Source organism: Hypomesus nipponensis, chromosome 5, assembly GCF_054491055.1.
Source record: "Hypomesus nipponensis isolate SF chromosome 5, ASM5449105v1, whole genome shotgun sequence".
NCBI classification, from domain to species: domain Eukaryota; kingdom Metazoa; phylum Chordata; class Actinopteri; order Osmeriformes; family Osmeridae; genus Hypomesus; species Hypomesus nipponensis.
The window spans coordinates 2,744,155-2,765,051 of record NC_140365.1 but is presented as its reverse complement, the minus strand read 5'-3'; the positions used below and the strand labels follow the sequence as shown (position 1 = coordinate 2,765,051).

At 44.4% G+C, this 20,897-nt stretch overlaps 2 protein-coding genes and 1 pseudogene across 2 annotated transcripts; all 3 read right to left on the bottom strand.

Annotated features, from left to right (window-relative positions):
• Positions 1-254: 254 nt before the first annotated feature.
• Positions 255-2,937, bottom strand: LOC146287765 (protocadherin alpha-8 pseudogene; annotated as a pseudogene).
• Positions 2,938-6,334: 3,397 nt separating this feature from the next.
• On the bottom strand, positions 6,335-13,830 carry LOC146287764 (protocadherin alpha-C2). Its single transcript, XM_084698829.1, has 2 exons — positions 11,258-13,830; positions 6,335-8,948 (listed from the first exon to the last, which is right to left on the bottom strand). Exons 1-2 carry the CDS (start codon positions 13,691-13,693, stop codon positions 8,925-8,927), a joined length of 2,460 nt encoding a protein of 819 aa, XP_084554955.1. The 5' UTR covers positions 13,694-13,830; the 3' UTR covers positions 6,335-8,924.
• A 1,528-nt stretch (positions 13,831-15,358) lies between these two features.
• Positions 15,359-19,463, bottom strand: LOC146287763 (protocadherin alpha-C2). Its single transcript, XM_084698702.1, has 4 exons — positions 16,944-19,463; positions 16,242-16,303; positions 15,970-16,082; positions 15,359-15,790 (listed from the first exon to the last, which is right to left on the bottom strand). The coding sequence occupies exons 1-4, from the start codon at positions 19,461-19,463 to the stop codon at positions 15,510-15,512; spliced, it is 2,976 nt and encodes a 991-aa protein (XP_084554828.1). The 3' UTR covers positions 15,359-15,509.
• Between the last annotated feature and the right edge of the window lie 1,434 nt (positions 19,464-20,897).

The following is a 20,897-nucleotide window of genomic DNA, read 5'->3' as shown; positions in this document are numbered from 1 at the left end:
GATGGCGTCAATGAAAGACGGCATAGAAAAATATACGCTACCTCTATTTTTTCAAAGAGCTTCCCAACACATATGATACAGTGCGACACTGACAAAGCACTAGAAACGCAATGGAGGCGAGGAGAGAAAGGAGGAGTTTGTAATAATAGATTAGTGAACACACGGCGTTTGAAATCACGGTCTATAGCGACGCCTTGTGTCTACAGAAGTGAGGGCGCTCTCTTCAATCCAGTATCTATTTAAGATATGGTCCCTTACTGCTCGCACTAATATTCATAGAGGAATACTAAACATCTACAAGTGCCGGATAGATTTTTAGTTGATCAAACTACAATTCCAGACATGATTGTGAATCCAAAGAGGGGTGTAGGCCACCAACTTTGCGATGTCGCTGTCCAGCACAGGAGCTGAACGCGAACTTCATAGCATTGAATTTCAGAATAATCTGAATTAAAAAAAAAATCGTTGATCATTCAAAAACCACAAGTCAAAAATAATTTATAGCATTGACGATGCATTCTGCAATTTTCTTTTAGAAGTATGGAATCTCCTTACCTTCTCGCAGGTGGGCAGAGTTTGAGTCCTACTGAAAGTGTCTCCTCCATTGATACTGATCAGCTCCCCGTCACCAGGTGGAAATGACGTGGGAAAAACGACTACGTCACTCTTCATTGTGTCTGAGCTAAAACACACGTCATACTGCTGAGTAGATTTGGAGTAAGACCAGCTCCCGTCAGGGTGGGTGGTTATCATTGGGGCGCTGTACCTGCTGAAACTGCCGTCTGTCTTGTGGCACTTTACCGCTATTAAACTGATGAGGCTCAGTAGAAATATCACTGATACTGAGGCTATGGAGATGAGCAGATACAGGTTTAGATCTGAGAAACTCTCCTCCTTCACTGGTAGCTGTCTGAAAGTTGTCTGCATGTCACCTGTACTTTCAACCACCACAACATCAATAGACACAGTGGCAGACAGGGAAGGGTCTCCATTGTCAGACACCACTATGACCAGCGGGTGAGTTTTTAAGTCATTGTCACTCATGCGTCTCTTAGTCCTGATCTCTCCATTGCTGCTTCCAATTCTGAACAGATTCGGCCCCTTTGGTTCAGAGATGTGATAAGAGAGCAGCGCATTGTAACCAGAGTCTGCATCTACAGCCCTGATCTTGGCCACAAAGTAGCCCGCTTCAGCAGAGTAGGGAATGTTCTCAGAGTTGACAGAGCCTTGGTCAGAATAGGGCGGGAGAATAACAGGAGTGTTGTCATTCTCATCCAGGATAAAAACGTTTACAGTCACGTTGCTGCTCAGAGGAGGAACACCCCTGTCTGTGGCCTGAACTTGGAACTGGAATCGCTTAATTTCCTCGTAGTTAAAAGACTGCAGACTGTACATTTCTCCAGTTAAAGAATTTACATTGACAGCAACAGATGACTGTGTAGCTGTCGTTATAGGCTCTAAAGAATATGATATTTGAGCGTTTGCCTCCTGGTCCGGATCTAAAGCGGTCACAGAACATATCAAGGATCCCGTGGGGCTGTTTTCTTTTAGGTACAAGTTGACTATAGGTTCCGGAAACTGAGGCGCGTTGTCATTAACGTCAGAAACGTGAATAGTAAAAACGCTCGTGCTGGAGAGAGGAGGACTACCATCGTCAATAGCTATGATAGTGACATTATACTCGGAGTGGATTTCCCTGTCGAGCATATCTCCAAGGACGAGGGAGTAATATTTGCCCTGAGATGACTCCAGCAGAAACGGCGTCCCTTCTGATATGGTGCAACGCACGTGACCGTTTCTCCCTCCGTCCTTGTCAAGAACACTGATCAGCGCAATCGCGGTGCCCTTTTTGGCGTCCTCTCTCACGCTCTCCAAAAGAGAGGACAGTTTGATTTCAGGAGTGTTGTCATTTACATCCATTACCTCTACCAGCACCTTGGCATGGGAGGCTAAAGGCGTGCTGCCTCGATCCTGGGCCTCTACGCGGATCTCGTAGGCACTTGTAGTTTCAAAATCCAACGGCCTTGCCACCGTTATTTCTCCCGTACTCTGATTTATTGCAAATATGTCATAGGCTCCTCGTTGGCCCTGTTGGCTGAACAAATAAATAACTTCTGCGTTTAGACCGTCATCCAGATCTGTAGCGTTAATCCTCAAAATCGTAGTGCCAACCGGCGCAGTCTCTGATACTTTAGCTTTGTATAGAGCAGTGGAAAACACAGGGGCGTTATCGTTCGCATCCAGCACGTTAATAGTAATTTCAGTCGTACCGGATCTTGGGGGCTTTCCTCCATCAACTGCTGTTAAAATAAGCGTGATCACAGGCTGCTTCTCCCGGTCTAAAGGCTTCTGTAGCACTAACTCTGATGAAGGACCACGGTCAGGCTCAGAAGGCCTATGTACGTCCAGTCTGAAGAAAGCATTTGGGGACAGTTTATACGCGTCAACTGAATTGCTGCCTACATCTGGATCATCTGCCGAGGGCATAGGGAATTTAGCTCCAGGGGATGTATGTTCAGCAATACTAATGATCTGTGATTTCTCAGAAAATATGGGAGCGTTGTCGTTCACGTCAAGTATGGCTACCTCAACACTGTACAGTCTCAACGGATAATTAACGATTGCTTCCAAGCTTTCGGTGCACACCAAGCTGTTGGGACAAAGCTCTTCTCTATCTATAGCTTCGCTAACGAAAATAGCTCCGGTCCTTAAATTTACCTCAAAATGTGTCTTGGACGATCCTGATTCGATGTGGAACATTCGCGTCTCAAGTTCAGTCACTTTGAGATTCAAATCCTTTGCTAAATTCCCAACAACTGTTCCGGGGCGAACCTCTTCTGAAACGGAATAGGTAATTTGTCCAAATGTAACATCTTGGAGACAAAGCGACAGGCAAACCAGATTTACAATCCAAATGCGCTTCTCGAACACAGCCATTGTTCAGTATTCCGTTTTAGAATGCACGCATTGTGACATAAATAACATGCGTCTGCAAAACAATCCACAAGGTTTCTTCTATGAAAACACACACATAATCCTCATGTCCCGTTCGCAACCCAACCCCAGTTTACTCAATTGTACAGTGACGAATGCCTTAGTCTGCCTAAATATTCATGGGTGGAGATAAAAAGGAGATCCCTGTATTGTTAGTGCACAGTGACACCTCGTGGAGAATAGCACGACCAGATGCAGAGCTTTCATTTTTTTGTGACGTTACGTATAAGTACGTCACGGATATCATAAGTGTGCTCTGAATTGAATACATATTCGGTACAAGAGACGAATGTTTATACCGTGAAAATATATTTAATTTGTGAAAGAGTGGGTGGAAACAAAAATACTTGGCTAATGTCGGTAGAAATAGAAATTCCAGTTTCAACACACAATGGAAGACGGAGAGAGGAAAAACAGTATTTCAGCACCACGGACAACTCCCTTCTCTGCCGGTCGGAGCAGGTCATCGCCAGTCGGCAACCCCGCACACAGACAGAGACGGAGAGAGGGAGGGAGAGGGAGCCGTGTAGAGAGGGAGAGGGCGGGCGGGCGGGCGGGAGGCAGTAACGAGGAAAAGCTGCTCGCACGCCGCCCACAGTGAGAGGTGGAGACAGAACTTAGAAAACAACATGCAAAATGCAGTCACAATTGTAATGTTCAGTGCGTGCATGTTTCTGTGTGTATGTTCGGCATGTGTATGTATATAATGTATGTCCGTGTTTATGAATATATGTACATATGCACAGTATACGTAGATGCACATTTAGCCTGTACATGTGTATGTATAGATGCTGTGCAGCAGTATGTTTGTTTTGGCAACATTTGACATATCTCTTACCATGCCACTTGAAATGGAATATTAAAACTGAGAGAATAAAACGATAGAGACAGAGAGAAAGGCAGTAAGAATAAAGAAAAACCGAGAAGGCATTTGAGACAATTGAGAGAGAGGGAGATGTGTAAGAAAAAGGAGAAAGATAGAGAGGATACAGAGATGAGTGAGAAAGAGATGAGAGAGATGAAGAGGAGAGAGGAGAGAAATATAGTGGATAGAGAGAGACATAAGAGAGAGAGAGAGAGAGACCTGGTCTAGACAAATGCAAATGCGACATGAATGTGGACCCAAGTGCCCCTTCCCAACACCCAGGGTTCCACACGACACACGTCCAGGTCATGAGATGACTCATCAATAGTGACAGAGGAGAGGGAGCTCAGTCCAGAACAAAACATCAACAACAGGGAGGTCCCCCCCCCCCCCTTTAACTCACACCAACCCATTAACGTTAAGTGAACTGCCCTTCGATAGCCAACTCAATAACCCAATGTCCTGTGTGAGAGCCTGGAAATGTGCTCACATTAAGTTCAGCATTAACAGCACAGCCTTGGGCACTCATGTGTTCCAGCTACAGATCGCCCTCTAGTGGTTGAACCTAGTTGACGTCTCCAAACAGGACTGCCACTCGCAGACTGCATTCTCAGCTGAGTGCTCTGATGAAGACAGGAGAGCATGCAGATGAAGGAGCCGTATGCCAGGGTACGACGACGTGAATAATTTACAGTCAGAGAAGAGAGTGGTGTTGAAAATGTGCAACTGCTTTTCCCCTGTGGCCTACCTTGGTGAGATCATGACCTCACCGCTAACTCTATAAACCACTCAGTGCCTACGAGAGGATCCCAGATGCTGAGATTTACTCAATTAAATACTTCTGCAACTACAGTTTTCAACTACCCCAATATCATTAAATATATAGAATAATTTAGAATTCATTATAATTTAAGAGATGGGTTCGAGATGAGTGGTGGAGCATATGACTGCAGATCAAGAGGTTGCAGGTTCAAATCCCCCTGTTTTATTGCTTTGGATAAAATGACCTGGTACAATTTCCGTTACTTAGGTAGACCAAAATGCAAGACAATGAAGCAATAGTAATTGTGTGAAATAATGATAATAAATCATGTTAATGCTGGTATTATTATTACCATCCTCGTAATAATCCCTGGTTTGGATTAAAGCTCCCCTCTAGTGGACCATACAGGTATTGTTGTCTCAGTCTCTCCACTGCAGTACTGTAGTAGCCTACAGAGAAGGAGACCGTCTCCATGGCGATACAGCGCTGAGCCAAGTCGCTGTCCATCGTGCTTAACAGTGAGAACTGATTTAGTCAATGAGAAACGTTCTGCTGGCGGAGAGAGATAGAGAAAGAGAGAGGGGGAGGGACAGAGAGAGAGAGATACAGAGAGAGAGAGAGAGAGAGAGAGAGAGAGAGGCAGGGAGGTAGAGAGGGGCATGAGGCAGGGAGGGGCAGGAGATAAGAGAGGGTTGCGGGGGTTGTCTCTGCAAATAGAGGTTGCTGAGACTGGTGAAACTGGAGCACACTGCAGCAGCCTCCCTACTGACACCCTCATCTGTCAAGACATTAGGAATCTTCTCTTATGACCGTTTGTGTAGTTCTTCCCACACATACCTTTATTAGGCACATCCAAACGTGTACATCCTGCTATCGGTCTTTCCCACACACACACTGACACACACACACACACACTGACACACACACACACACTGACACACAATCTCTGACACACACACACTGACATACACACTGGAGGATGCTAAGACGCTTGAAGGTTTATAATTCCAAATTCAAGCCCTTCAACAATATACGGATAGATTGATTGTGCACAGGATCCCCACCCATAGCAGTGAACTGGTAGAGGGACAGAGACAGAGAGAGAAAGAGAGAGGGGGGTGGAGAAAGATGCAGAAGAAGAGGACTCACGCAGAGCCGAGGAGGGAGGGAGGGAGCAACGGGGAAACAAGGTGAAAGACGTGAGAGCGCGCGCCGTAATCCCCTCCTCCGCGTTCGCGGGAAAGGTGGCGCGGTTGCCTCGGCAACCGTTTCCTAGGCGCCGAGGACTTTGTGTCGGCCGAGCCGCCTACCCCCCCCCCCCCGCCCCCCCCCCCCCCCCGTTGGTGCTGCGGAGTGCAGGGGTGAGGGCTCTGTGCCGGGGGGGTGGGGCATCCATCACTGGCCACCAGGGAGTCAAGATCAGAAGACCACCTGGAGGAGAATGTTTGGACCAGCTCAATGTGATGTGATTAGCAGACTCCACTCTCTACAAAAGCTCAATCACCCTGCATTAGCACGGAACAGTTGAGTTGGAAACTGGGTCAGCATGCATACCCGTGTGTGTATGTCTGCGTGTGGATTGAGAGAGAGAGAGAATGACAGAGATAGATAGAGAGGGAAGGAGAGAGATAGAGAGGGAGAAATCCTATCACCAGTGATAATATCTACATATTTAGCCATTCACAAAAGACGCCAGAGCTAAAACCAGGAACTCAGATCTCCAAACTTTATTCAGATTGCATCTTCTGGCAGAACATTAGAGCAAAAAGACACAAAACAAATCTGCAACGCCATTCTCTCTCACTCCATTTGTATCTGAGCTGACAGCCAGGGGGCAGGTCTGTCTGGACGGTGCTTAAGACAGGGCATCCCATGTCAGTTAGGTAACGAGCCACACAGAGAGTCTCTCTGGGGCTCAAGAAACAGTCTAAAAGCAGAAGTAAAATGCAGGAATAAGCACTACACACTAAAATAGACAAACACACATTACCAAGCAAGCAGCATGAACACTCCCAGGTGCTCTCCAACACACCACAGCGAATACAACTCATATCAAAATTGTACAGAATCGTATCAAAACACAACAAAGTAAAAAGTAGTTATATCAAGCTTGGTTTCAACCCATCCCATTGCTTTGTTTTTTTTTTTACAGATCTTACAGCACATCTGTTCAAATAATACTAGTAATACTTTGACGCCGGGTCACATCACCAGGCCCAATGATTGGCACCGGTTGTCAAAAGTCAGGGAAGTAAGTCAGTCCAGATGGCATCTCAGCCCTGGCAATAATCATGACTTGAAATCTGGATTAAGCACCATTATCTCATTCTTTTCCAAGTCACACGCTTTGTGGTGATGCATATGGCACCGCTCAGAGCACCACTGCTTTACCATTATCCTACAGTTAAGTATGTATATGGTTTTGTATTATATAGTGCTCGCCTCACAATATGACCATGTGGCATATCCTCCACGAATGTCATCATGGGTGTGGCACAGACAGCTGTGTGTGTCTGTGTGTGTGTGTGTGTGTGTGTGTCAGAGCAGCTAAGGCTAACCTCATCAGACCACAGAGAGAGAAGAGAGGTCATGCAACACGAAGAGAGAGGGTTTCAAGGGAGATAGATCTAATAATAGTGAATCCATTGGCAGATACACAAAGAACAGATTGAGCCTCTTTACTTATCCCTTTACATGTTGAAGGTCTTTAGAGAGAGGGACAGAATTTGGGGTATGGTCTGTTTGGAATTAAAACACTGAGTGAATTGATTGATACAATCAAGAGCTGACCTGTCGTTAAAAAATATCTGGTTATCTCTCTCTCTCTGAGCCTTCTCTTCTTTCCCATCCCTCTTTTGGCTTTGTCTTTCTATGTTCTCATTTCTGAAAGATAATTCCTGACGTTTAGTTATCTGAGCTCTGTAGTCATGGCTGAGGAGGTGTTGATGTCGACCATTTGGCTACATATCTAGTAGTGGACTCATTGCTGAATTAGATCTGAATGTCTGTACACTATCAAAGAAAGAACAAATCATGTATTGATTACTACGAATATCATAAAACACAAAATGCACTTGAAGAAATCACAAAAAAGCTGCAATAAGAGTAGTTATATCAAATAGTTGAATAAAAAAACACTATCTCAAAGTTCAATTCAATCATCATAATTCAACTTTTAAAACATGGCCAGAGTATTGAATTGTACCATGCCTGACAAATATATTTTGTATATATATTTTTTTTAATAAACAGTCCTATTCTTTAAAGTGAAAATAGTCAATTGTTCTACAGAATACAACTGTCTGGTCTTTTGTCACCGACTGTTTTTTTTGTGTGTTTTTTTTTTTTGTATTTGAATTCCCGTTTTACGTAGCTTTCACAGTGGTCTTCTGAGTGGATGATCGGGGTAGTGAGCCCCTGTTACCGGGCTGTGAGGGTTAGCTTGAGAGAGCAGTGAGAGACTGGAGACAGGATATGGTCCTACAGGGCGTCCTGATCATGGGAGCACGCCTGCTACATAGACGCTCCAGTGTCTGCTTCAACCTGAAGACTCTGCTCAGGCAGGGAGACACTACATACAGGAGGATGTTGTCTCTATTGCCGTTGATCTGTGCGTTATGCTTTACAGTGAATCATAGCAAAGTTAAGAATTCTCAAGTCTATGCCTTACGTTTATCATAGCTGCTGAACAGTTGTATGAAAAATGACAAATCTAAAATGCACGCCTTTTCTTTTTGGAGAGTGTTTTTAGTTTTTAAAAAAAAGTATATTTGGACTAGCAAATAAAAACATCTTAACACACTATACAACAAGCCTGTGATGACATGGCAAAGCATGACAGAAAACCCCAGGTAGAACATGTGGAACGCTTTCATCTCCTGCATCGCATCCTTCCTGGAGGAACAGGAAATGGAATGTCCATACCTGCCGTTAGGTTCAAAGTGATCAGCAACATCCCCCCAAAAACGACAGCACTCCTATTCAGTCCCAGCATCCTCGGCGGAGGCTCCTCCTCCTTCTCCGTGACGATAAAGCTCAAGCACCTGGTAGTGTGGCCATGCAGATTCATGCTTGATCGATGGAGTTGAAGGTAGTTTACAGCAGAAGAGGTCACTGGTGTGAGGTTGGTGTTTGGGAAGAAGGGTCCAAGAGATGCCCGCAGAGGGTGCTCACCGTTGGATCTTATTGATAGAGAGCTGGGGGGTGGGGATAGGGGGTGGGAGGAAGGGGGCTGTGGTTGTGTCTTTGAACGTCTTTGATGTCATGTGGAAGTTCTAGAAAGTTCTCAACCCGTCCGAGAAGTCATGGTAGGTCACTGCTGGACTCCTGTGGATGGACAGAGACAAGAATAGAATGTTAGCATCATTAATGTGGGAGTTGAACAGCCACAATGCCACGACTCATGCAGTGACAGAGTTTTCTCAACCGGGGCCTGACTGGTGACTGTCCCCTTCAGTCAAAACAGAGATGGATTTCAGCAGGTTTGCTTACTTTCTACAGTAAGTAAATCCCAAGCCTCTGTTTTATGAAAGGAGGTTTGCTTTGTGAATTCGATAGAACTTTCGGAACCTTTTAAAATGTTCTCAACAATAAGACTGTAAGTAGGCCAAATCAAAGAGCTTCAATCGCCTGAATTGAGGCCAGATTGAAAAGCAAGCAATTGAAATTTGAATAAAACCAAACAAGTGACAAGAACAGGGTAACAAAAAAAAGAGAAGACAGGATACATGCACATCGCAGTGTGTAGTTGGTAGGTTTGTGTGTGTGTGTGTGTACATGCGTGTATGTAACCGAGTACTGATCTCCATAGTATGTCTATTGTCATTAATTTCTCCCTCTGCTCTCCCTAACCAATGACGAGTCTAAAATGAACACGTGTGTGCTTCTGACAGTGAGCGCTGCTGTTTTAAAGCAGGTGATCAAACTGAGGGACAGCCAGGACACGCTATAATCCTCTCTTTCATCTGTGCCAGGTATTTGCCCTGTTCCTCTACCCAAGCAAACCCTGTGTCACAATTTCTGTTCTGACCTGGCAGACACTCCGAGCCTAATCTCAACTGTCGGAGAGAGATTGGTTCCTCTCTGTAGAAAAGATTTGCCAATCTAATATTCATAGCTCACAGGAGTGCTGTGGTGAAGGTCAGAGGGTGAGTAGTGTGTGTCAGGGGAGGAGACTGAGGGATTGAGAGAGAAGAGAGAGAGCTCGGGAGTTATGCTTTTTTTCTCTCTCTGCATCTCCTTCCATCGCATAAGGGGTCCTTGCAAAGAGTCTCTCTCAGAAAAAGGTTAGAACTAATCATCACAGGCATGGTGAGCAAAGGTCTCGTTTCTTTTTTGTTTTGTGTTTTGTATTTCAACATTACATTTTTTGAGTAGGACAAATGGAACTGGACCAAAAACAGGAGAAATGCTAGTCTCTTTTACACAAATCACACCGGTCCTATAACATGTATTCAGCAACCAGCATACCTCCAGTTGTAGAATGGACTTCCTTTCATTTTGAGTACTTAAGAATAAAGAAAAGACAGATTCAATAATCATTTCACACCCGCCAACCCACACGCACACAGATACAAACACATACACCCACCTTTTAAATTAAATTTAAAAAATAAAAGCAAATTGATGTTAATTATTAATTTTACTTTTTTTAAATAACCCCTATCCCAAAAACGGAAATTAAACATTGACATAAGGTACATCCGAAAAATAAATCCTTATTTGTAAACAGCATCCTAAAAGAAAAAAGACAAAAAATATATAATGCCCAAATAAAGGCCTTGTGGTAGAAGAGTCTAGTAGTAGAATTATTCAGGGTTGCTGTCCTCAGATCACCTTGGATGTTGAAGATAATTTATCTAGTGAAGTAATATCCATAACAAATGAAAACATACTTTCTTAGAAAAACCACTTTGTCATCAATATTGCATGTTCTGCATACACACTGTGAGAGTCTTAGTGGCATCTAGCCGGCTGGGAATTCACTTGATTATTTAATACAGCCAGGCTAGGCGAGTCCCCACACTGTGAATGACTCCAAGGCAAATGAAACACAAACAGTTTTTATGCTCTAGGTGTCTTCAATAACCACACAGTGAATTCCAGCCATAACACACAAAGTGACTAGGTTAACATCACAGTCTGATGTTTCTTTATGTTATAATGCCTATGGTTTTACCCAGTATTGACCTGTCTGACATGACCGGCATAATTACATTTTTCCATAAGGAAATGGAAGGTCAGTGATCTCGAGGGATGGCAGACATTGTAAAGTCACACTGTCACATCACCAGTTTATATATTAGGGGAAAATGAAGATCATACACCATTTACAGCATACTGCCACATTCCTCAAGATCCCGTATTTGTATTGCTTAATAAACGAATGGTCAAGCCATGTTGCCATCTAATCCAACTGAGAGAAGTGAGGACTGATGAATGTGTTGTCCTGTAAAACACATTTAAACAAGGTATAGATTCCTTCATCTCTTCAAAAAACAAAAACAAAAGTAACACCAGACCACCCCAGCATTTGTCAAATCAATCCAGCAGCATCACAGGTACAAGCAGAAACAAGTCACGGCTAAGTTTAGAAATAAAAGACAAAACTGTCTGCCAGAGTGGTCTCAGCCTACCTGTAGCGTGGATGCCCTGGAGTCGCTGGTCTCCGTGGGGCCTATGCTCCTGGGTATACTGGAGACAAAGTACCCGGCTCCTTTGGGCACGATGGGCTGCCTCACCACCACCTTCCCTTTCCGGGTCTCAGCCAGGAACAAGCTGTACCAGTAGGCGTCGCTGGAGATCAGGGTGGAGTCCGCTATGGTGGAGCTTCTCTGGCTGACGTAGCTGTTCCTGCTGACGTAGCTGTTCCTGTTGGGTGGGGGGATCTTCATGGGCTTGGGTTTGGGCTTCTGGCACTTGATCACGATGATCACCAGGATGGTGATGAGCAGCAGGAACGAGACGGAGCCCAGGCCGATGACCAGGTAGAGGTTGAGGTCGGAGAACATGTCGTACTCGAAGGGTTCCTCCGTCGTCTCGGAGAACGACGTCACCATGTGCTCCACCGTCGTGATCTTGATGGTCACCGTGGCGGAAAGGGACGGCTCTCCGTTGTCCTTGGCGACGACGACCAGGCGCTGGTGGCGAGGGTCCCTGTAACTGAACATCCGGGTGGTGCGGATCTCGCCGTTGTACTGGTCTAGACTGAAGAGCGTCGGGTCGCTGATCTGCAGGAGCTGGTAGGTGACACGTGCGTTCTGCTCCGAGTCCGAGTCGATGGCAATGACTTTGGCGACCAGGTGACCTTTGTCGGTGGACCTCGGGATCACCTCCTCGATGACGGAACCCTGGGCGCGCCACGGCGCCACGATGGCGGGCGTGTTGTCGTTTTGGTCCAGGATGACGATGTGGACCGTGACGTTGCTGCTGAGAGCGGGAACGCCCGAGTCCCGGGCCTCTATGTGAAACAGGAACTCCCTCTCTCGCTCAAAGTCGAAGGTCTTCAGAGCGTAAAGGTTCCCGTTCTCCGGGTTGATGGAGAACAGCATCGATATGGAGGTGTTTTGGATCTCTTTCTCCATGATGAAATAGACCAGATACTGGTTCTCGTGGAGGTCTGGGTCAAAGGCGGTGAGGGTGGTCAACAGTGCACCAGGGACGTTGTTCTCCATGACGTGGATGGTGTAGAGGGACTGTGGAAACACTGGTACGTTGTCGTTGACGTCAAGAATCTCCAAGGTGATGGTTTCATTATCAGAAAGAGGAGGTGTGCCCCTGTCTGTGACTTTAAAAGTGATGTCGTATCGGGGGATCATTTCTCTGTCCAGGGGCTTTGAAACGAGGAGTGCAAAGAACTCATCTGAGGATTTGTTGAGAACAAAGGGTAGATGTGCTTGTTGATTAAAAGTAAGTTCAACTTCTCCGTTTCTCCCGGAGTCTCTGTCGCGGGTGCTGATAACGGCTATTATCGTTCCCACGGTGACATCTTCTTTGACTGTACTTTTGAAAGATTTGACGGTTATCTCTGGATGGTTGTCATTCATGTCGGTAACAGACACCATCACTCTGCATTCTCCTGATAATGCATTTGGGCCTTTGTCTTTGGCCTGTATGTGCATTTCAAAACTTTGACTTTCCTCAAAATCAATCACGCCCTTCACTTTGATCTCTCCAGTGTCAGGATTGAGAGAGAACATTTCTTGCGTTTTCTCCGATGTGTACAATGTGTAGGAATACGTTAAGTCTGCGTTTATGCCTTCGTCAAAGTCTGTTGCGTTCAACTTAATGACTACTGTTCCAATGGGGGAGTTCTCTTTTATATTAACTGCGTATACCTCCTGATTAAAGAAGGGGGCGTTGTCATTGATATCCAGAACCCTAATAATTATGCTGGCTGTGCCTGAGCGCGCAGGAACTCCTCCATCTACAGCGGTTAATATCAGATTGTGAATTCCCTGTTCTTCTCGGTCTAAATGGCTATTGAGAACTAAATCTACGTATTTAGAGCCACCGCTTCCTGTCTGTATATCGATTGTAAAAGATTTGCTTTCGCTTAGATAATACGTTTTGATAGAATTTGCACCAACATCTGCATCCACAGCATTCGTCAACGAGAACCTTTCTCCGGGAGCAGTGGATTCTGATATGTCCAATTGCATGGTCTCCCTTCGAAAAATCGGCGCGTTGTCATTTATGTCCATAATTTCCAGTTCAACATTAAAAATGCGAATAGGGTTTTCAAATATGACATCCATTTTCAAAAAGCAAGATGTTGTCTTGCTCGCACATATGTTTTCTCTGTCTATCCTCTCTATAATGTACAGATCGCCGGTTTCTTTGTTGATATCAAGGTATTTTTTACTGTGGATGATATCAAGCTTTGCCTTGCGTCTTACCAGACTGCGAACATCAAGTCCCAAATCTGTAGCCAAGTTCGCCACAACGGAACCCTCTTGCATTTCCTCTGGAATGGAGTACCGAGTGACGGACAAAGCAGCCCCCCACATCCCACAGAACACAAAGAGAGCCGCGACCCACCCTGATCGTTTGAACGACATAGTTTGCGCCATGATAGAAAGATTATAGTGCAAAATAAATTGGAATCGTTTCTATTGACTTAAAATGGTTGTCTTCACATATGTAGACTGGTGTCGATATGCTGTTCGATCGCAGCCATTCTCTTCCGCCTTGCAAAATTCATGTGGAGCCTCCACGCGGCACAGCTGAGGGTAGCCTAGGCGTTGTGTCCTAAATCTTGATGACGTCTTCTGTAGTCGTCACTTGCCATGGAATACAGTTGCTGTACCATTCAAAATAGTTTAACATCGCCATCTGGGCACTCATACTGGCCCATGACATTTTCACACAATGAAAGACCTACATGGATCAAATTAATTAATGTTTCAATACGCATGTCATAAGAGTATTAAAACAGTGTAATAACAGTAAAAACAGTAATCACAGTGTATTAACACAATAACACCGTAACAACAGCTTACTGTTAAATCAGTTTGATAGTTCTCGACAAGGTTCGGATTCTCTTTTCACTTCAATCATTTAGTTCTAAATGTAGATGTAAATGTAGATGTGCAACAGTTATATTTCAGAATGTTTTACTTATCACAAGTCTTAGCAGGTAGGCAATTTTTTCCTGACTTGTTCTTTTGGCTTTTTCCTGACTTTTTCTATTGAGCTTGTTATATTTTTGTAGTTGTCCAAAACAACATTTGTGGGTAGGGCAGCCAATCACTTCTCAATAATGTCAGTTAGCCTAGCTAGTTTCAAGACAGCTACTGTAGCTACTGGTTTATAGTTGACTCTCACACGACCTTGCAAACGGCACTATGAAGAGCTGTCTACAATCTGTGGTGCTGATATTATTGTTTTGATTTTGTGTTGGCTTTACCGACCCTACTTTAAAACACTCTGAACATAACAGTGGTTCATAAAGTAAGTGAATTATTGTAAACTTTACATTTTAATTTGATAAGAGACAGGACTATAATTTATAGATAAACGTATTTCTTATAGATTAAAAAAGCAAGTAGTAATGATTAGTTTTTACATATGTATGTCAGAGCCCATATTTCTTTAACTTACTTTAATGTGAGTGAAAAAGTGTAGTCAGTACTTCAACTTTGACCAGTCTTTTTTACATGAGTATCTGTACTTCTACTTGAGTAATCCTTAACTCAAGGATCCTTCACTCAAGTAGAAGTACGGATACTTTTGTGTGTATTTTCCCATTTCTTATTATTATTTGCAGCATTTCCAGAATTATTAACTGAAAATATATGATTAATGCGAAATTATCTAAAACACTGCTGTATGGATGAAGTTAAATCGGTAGGCTATGTTTTAGCTTTCTCTTCATGTCTTTTCAATGAAGGGAAATTAGGTATTTTGAAATAGACTGTGATATAACTATTTTGGGTTAATAATCAATCAAACCTTCCTGTTATGTTCCTGGTGATTCAGACCAATTAAATGTTCTCTCTGAAATGTTGTTAGTCTGATTGTCATAATGTTCCATGATTTTGTCCACACAAGAAATCTAAAAACAGAAAATAACATTTTCTATTTTAAAAATAATGATGAGTTCTGGTTAATGAGGCATACAGGCCATAATTGGCCTCCCCAAAAATCAAACCTTGTAAGAACTTAAGTTGACGAAAAACATCTAACACAACACCAAAGCATGAATTATATATTTATAATCAGCTTTATTGGTACGATCATTTTGGACCGGGAACACAGAATGAATAAACATGAAACAAACACAACAGGAAGGTTGAATGAAGACAACAATAAATCGCCACTGACAGTCGAAGTAGTTCTCGAATGTTAGAATGTTTCAGTGTTCAGTCTCTCAAGGTTCAGTGTCCCTCATTTGAAAAAGTGGTTGTTGATCAGAGAATCCTCTCTCTCCAGACCCTGCCCGTAGTGAGACACCAGCCTCCTCTTCTTCCCAAAGGTGGAGAAGGAGTTGTAGACGTCCAGCTCCCCTCTCAGGGCTGGCTTTAGCGTGCAGTACCCAGACGGTGTGCCGGGTATGTAAACGTTGTGCTGATAGTCCGGTGGAGGCTGGGCTGCGGGGGGCTGCGTGTACCTCTGGGTCCAAGAATGGTCTGGGACCCCCCCGACTCCTTGCTGGGACATCTTGTAGTCTGTTACCATAGCACATCATGTCATTAGATGATTTTCTGCAATGATTACAAGATTGTTTATGAATTTAAGGGGCGTGTGTCTTTCGGTGGTTAGTCTACTTGTGTGAGTTTTTTATTTATTTGTTTGTTTCAGTCATGTGACAGGAAACCGTGGAGGTGGTCCATGGTGTGGTACGTACCCCGGGCGTGGCTTCCCCAAGTCCAGTACTGAGGGGGTGCAGGGCAGGAGAAGCCATCTGGATCCTGCCTGGGCCTTGGTGGAAGGGTCCGCTCCGTGTTCACAGAGCTGTAACTTTGGAGAGGAAATGGAAAGGTCACACATTTACTAAATGTACACCAAGGGGGCCTCGTATTTGTGCATGTGTGTGAGTGTGTGGCTGGAAGTGTGCGTAAGTACGTGTGTGTGTGTGTGAGTGTGTGTGTGTGTGTGTGTGGTGGTGGTGGGGTTCACCTCTTGTGTGCTGAATTCCGTTGATTTTTTGTCAATGTCCAGTCCTTGTTTGCTTGCTTGAGCTGGAAAAATAGCATATAGGCAAAACTATGAGACATAGAATAGCAATGCAAATATGTGAGTAAGGGATAGCTCACTACCACAGTAGCCTAATCATTCACTAAATGCACTGTGATTGTTGTGTTGCCCCCACATGGCGTGATGTAACGGACCATTTTAACGTGTGACATTAAGAATGCATCACTTAAAGTATGTAAGTATGTAGACAGTTAAATAATTGAGCCCATATTATTTAGGCTACATCGTTTAGCATTTAGGCGCGCGAACAGAATACGGCACAGGCTGCACCTATTTGGATGAGGTAAAAAAAACAAAGAAACAAAGAATGTAATGCGAGACAATGAAATTTTATTTTCTTTCATATTTGTGACCCTAGTTTTAATATATATATATATATATATATATATATATATATATATATATATATATATATATATATATATATATATATATATATATATATATAGGACCTCCTGTATGCAAAACGATTGTGCGTAATGGCGCGTGAAAGGCATTAATTTTATTCCGAGCACCAAACACAAGTTTGATAGTCATTGTACTATAATTACATAATCATTTTTAATAATAATAAAAAATATAATAACATATATGAAAACGTTGGTCCCTTGAGATAACATTTACCTCGTTTGGACTTGTAGCTCCGTTGTTGACGAACTGCCTGCTGTCGTGTAAGTTCCATGCCGAGGTGAGGTACTCGCTGGTCTTGGTGTTGTTCTGCGGCGCTTCAGTTATCGGGCTGCATGGTTTCAGGAACATGAAATCACTCTTGGAGGATTCCGGGGTCAGACACATCTTGTAGCAGTATGCCTGGGACAGCGGGCCGCTGCTACCGGGCTCCACGCACTTCGTGCTTCCTTTGGTGCCAGTGGATATCTGCACGTTAAGGTTGGACTTCTTGTACACGTCCGTGGCGGACTCTTCTGACGGAAACCCGCAGCAAGCGCTGACAGAGAAGCTGTAACCTCGAATGGAATGTCTGTCCCTGTAACCCTTTATCGTTGCCAGGACAATAATAGCCACCAGAAACGTGAACGAGATGGCGCCCAGGGATACTATTAAGTACAAAGTAAGGTTAGAGCGGTACTGGGGGCTCAACGCGAGGTCGCCGAAATCAGGCTGCAATTCTGGCACGCTGTCAACAACTGACAGGATGATGGAAACTGTGGCCGAGAGCGGCGGCTGACCGTTGTCCTTGACCAGGATGTCCAGCCTTTGCCTTATGGGGTCTTTATCAACCAAACGGCGAATCGTCCTGATTTCACCCGTGTACAGGGCAACGCTGAACAAACTGGGGTCTGTAGCCTGCAGCACCTGATAGAAAAGACGCGAGTTTTGACCTGCGTCTGAGTCCGTCGCAGTGATTTTCGTCACTAGGTAACCAGCATCCACTGTTTTGGGCACCAATGCAGTCGCCGCCGTGCCGTTTACTGGTACAGGTGATACGATGACAGGAACATTGTCATTTTGGTCCAAAATAAACACATTTACAGTAACGTTGCTGCTCAGTGGAGGGAAGCCGGCATCTTGCGCTTGGACCAAAATCTGAAAGTTTCTTAGCTGCTCGTGGTCGAATGAACGCAGCGCGTAAATGTTGCCGTTGTCAGAGTTTATGGACACGTAGGTGGACACGGGCATCCCCTGTATGTCACCCTCCAGGATAGAGTAGGAGAGATATGAGTTTTGGTCCGAATCTGGATCAATGGCCGTTATGGAGCAAATCGAGGCTCCTGGTGCGTTATTCTCCGTCAAATACACTGTGTAGGAAGGCTGCTTGAATCGGGGCGCATTGTCATTCATGTCTGACACTTCGACGAGTATTGTTTTCCTTGTAAATAGAGGAGGCGCGCCCATGTCTCTCGCGGTGAGTGTGATATTATACTCGGGCATTCTCTCTCTGTCAAGAAAGTCGCTAGTGACTAATGTGTAGTAGTTCTTAAAAGAGGAATGGAGCTGGAAAGGGACGTGATGCGGAATTTCACAGTCAACATTCCCATTTTCACCGGAGTCCTTGTCCATTACGCTGATAACGGCTATGACCGTTCCTGGAGGCGCATCCTCTTGGACAGGTGTGGAGACGGACGTTAAAATCACCTCAGGAAGGTTGTCATTCACGTCTAAGATATTAACCAGCACTTTACAGTGAACAGCCACGGCCGATGGACCCTTATCTTTAGCTTGAACATATATCTCGTGCATCCGAGCCTTCTCATAATCAATTAGTCCTTTGACTTTGATCTCTCCGGTGCCCGAGTCAACGCTGAAAAGCTCGCGCACCTTCATGGGAGCATGCCCACTGAATGAGTACGTGATATCAGCGTTTGGACCCTCATCAAGATCTGAGGCATTTAGCTTAATCACCACTGTGCCTTTAGGTGCATTTTCCACAAGCCTCACTCTGTAAAACGACTGGTCGAACACCGGCGCGTTGTCATTTGCATCCAAAACTGTTATGTTGATCTGTGCAGTTCCAGAGCGCTCGGGCGAGCCTCCGTCCACAGCAGTCAGAACCATCTGATGTGTTTTCTGCTGCTCTCTGTCCAGCGAGTTCTCCAGGACTAATTCTGCAAATTTGCTGCCATCACTCCGCGTCTGGATGTCCAAAACAAAATGTTCGTTCACACTTAACAAATATGAGCGCAGAGAATTGCTGCCGACATCCAGGTCCTGCGCGCTCTCCAAAGGAAAGCGGGATCCGGTAACCGCGGACTCGGATATGTCCAAATTAAACTCGCCCCACGGAAAACTGGGAGAATTGTCATTCACGTCTAAAATCTCTACCTCTACTCTGTAGAGTTCTAAAGGGTTTTCTATGACCACTTGCAGATGAAAGGAGCATGACATGCTTTGCTCACAGAGTTCCTCGCGATCTATTCTTTCATTAACAAACAAAACTCCGTTTTCTAAATTCACCTCCAGGTACTGTTTTTTTGCACCTGACACAATTCGAAAACGGCGAGCGGAAAGTCTCTCGACATCTAAGCCCAGGTCTTCCGCAATATTTCCAACGAAAGCCCCGTGCTCGAGCTCTTCGGGGATTGAGTAGCGAATTTGTCCCCAAACTAAATCCAGGACGCACGCTAGTGCCAGACAGGTCACCTGCCATTTTCGCGACAGTCGTCTCTTCGCAAACCGTAGGTCCATTTGCACAAAGCCAAGTCCGGATTAATTAAATAAATGCGGCAACAGTGCCATAAAATAAGGTTTCTTTAAACCCGCCTAGAAGTCTATACATCTAAAGTAAATGCAACACAAACATTCAACTGAATCTAATCTGACGGACGTACTGCATCCAAAACTTGAAGCTGACGCAGTGGTCAGTCTCGTGCCATCCGAGTGAATGTCTGCGAACATTGTGAGTGAAGAGGAGAGGAGAGAGGGAGGGTTTGTGTTTGGAGGCGGCTCGGGCTGATTGGCTTTGTTGTGCTCTGTCTGTGTGCGCGCGTGTGGGTGCGTGCGTGCGTGTTTATTGGCTCAATCCCAGCATCCCAAAACAAAAATCGACATCTGTTCTTTAACCCATTTCAATTGCAACACAGTAATCTTAAGCACAAATTAAACTCATCACAAGCGCTCAACCTTTACAAATAGGAGACTAAAACCACACATTAACAAAACTATCCTCCAACGAGGAAAATAAAATGCATTTTTATTATATTTGACAGGAACAGGCCCCTTTCAGCACAGCTTTCTCCTGTTTCAGTAAACCCAGCTTTCTTTTAAAGCATGTCTGTGAGGGGGAAAAAAGGTTTCTTTTTAACACATTTTAAGACAGATTCGTTATAGGAAGATGGGAGGAGGCCGAGGTTTCGACATTCCGTCTTCTCACTGGGGATAGGTCATTCTCTCATCCCTCCATCACACTGACTCCACCGCTGTAAAATTCAGTCCAATCCCCTTGTTTTAAATAAGATCAAAACACAATCTGTCTACAGGAATGAAACCGCGGCAGATGGTGTGGTTCTCCGTGGGCTCGTGCTCTTTTTAATTAATGGAGTGGGGATTAGAGGGCATTTATCCAGGATCATTATAGCGAACAGAAGAATTAAGATATTTTGTGAGAAATAATCCCACGGCTATCTGTGGGCTGCACGTGCTGTTATCTCTGGTGTAGTTACATTGACCTGCTTAAAAACCGCCTTAAGTGCATTCTCAACGTTATTTAACCCAAAGTGGAAACATAACTTGACTGCTAAGTGGCCGGTCATTTCGGGACAAACACATTAACGGATAAAAAATACAAAGAGATTACAACACACACATACACACACACATTCACTATAGGCCTATATAAATGCCCCCACATAATCCATTCGGACGTGGTTTTATTTACAGACCAAAGTAAAGCCGTGAAACGGCAGATGTGCATACGGCACAGTAGATTATATAGGGCAGTTATCAGATTTAACCTGGTTCCAGATATGGCTACATAGCCTTCGCGTGCCACATTGGCTTGTGCAGAGGCAATTTCAGGTATCCTATTAAGTCAGCTAACTGTTACGAAATGTTAAAGTTACACGTCACCATCCTTTTGAAAAGAGAAAGCCAAGAAATGATTAAAACCAACTTTTATCTGTG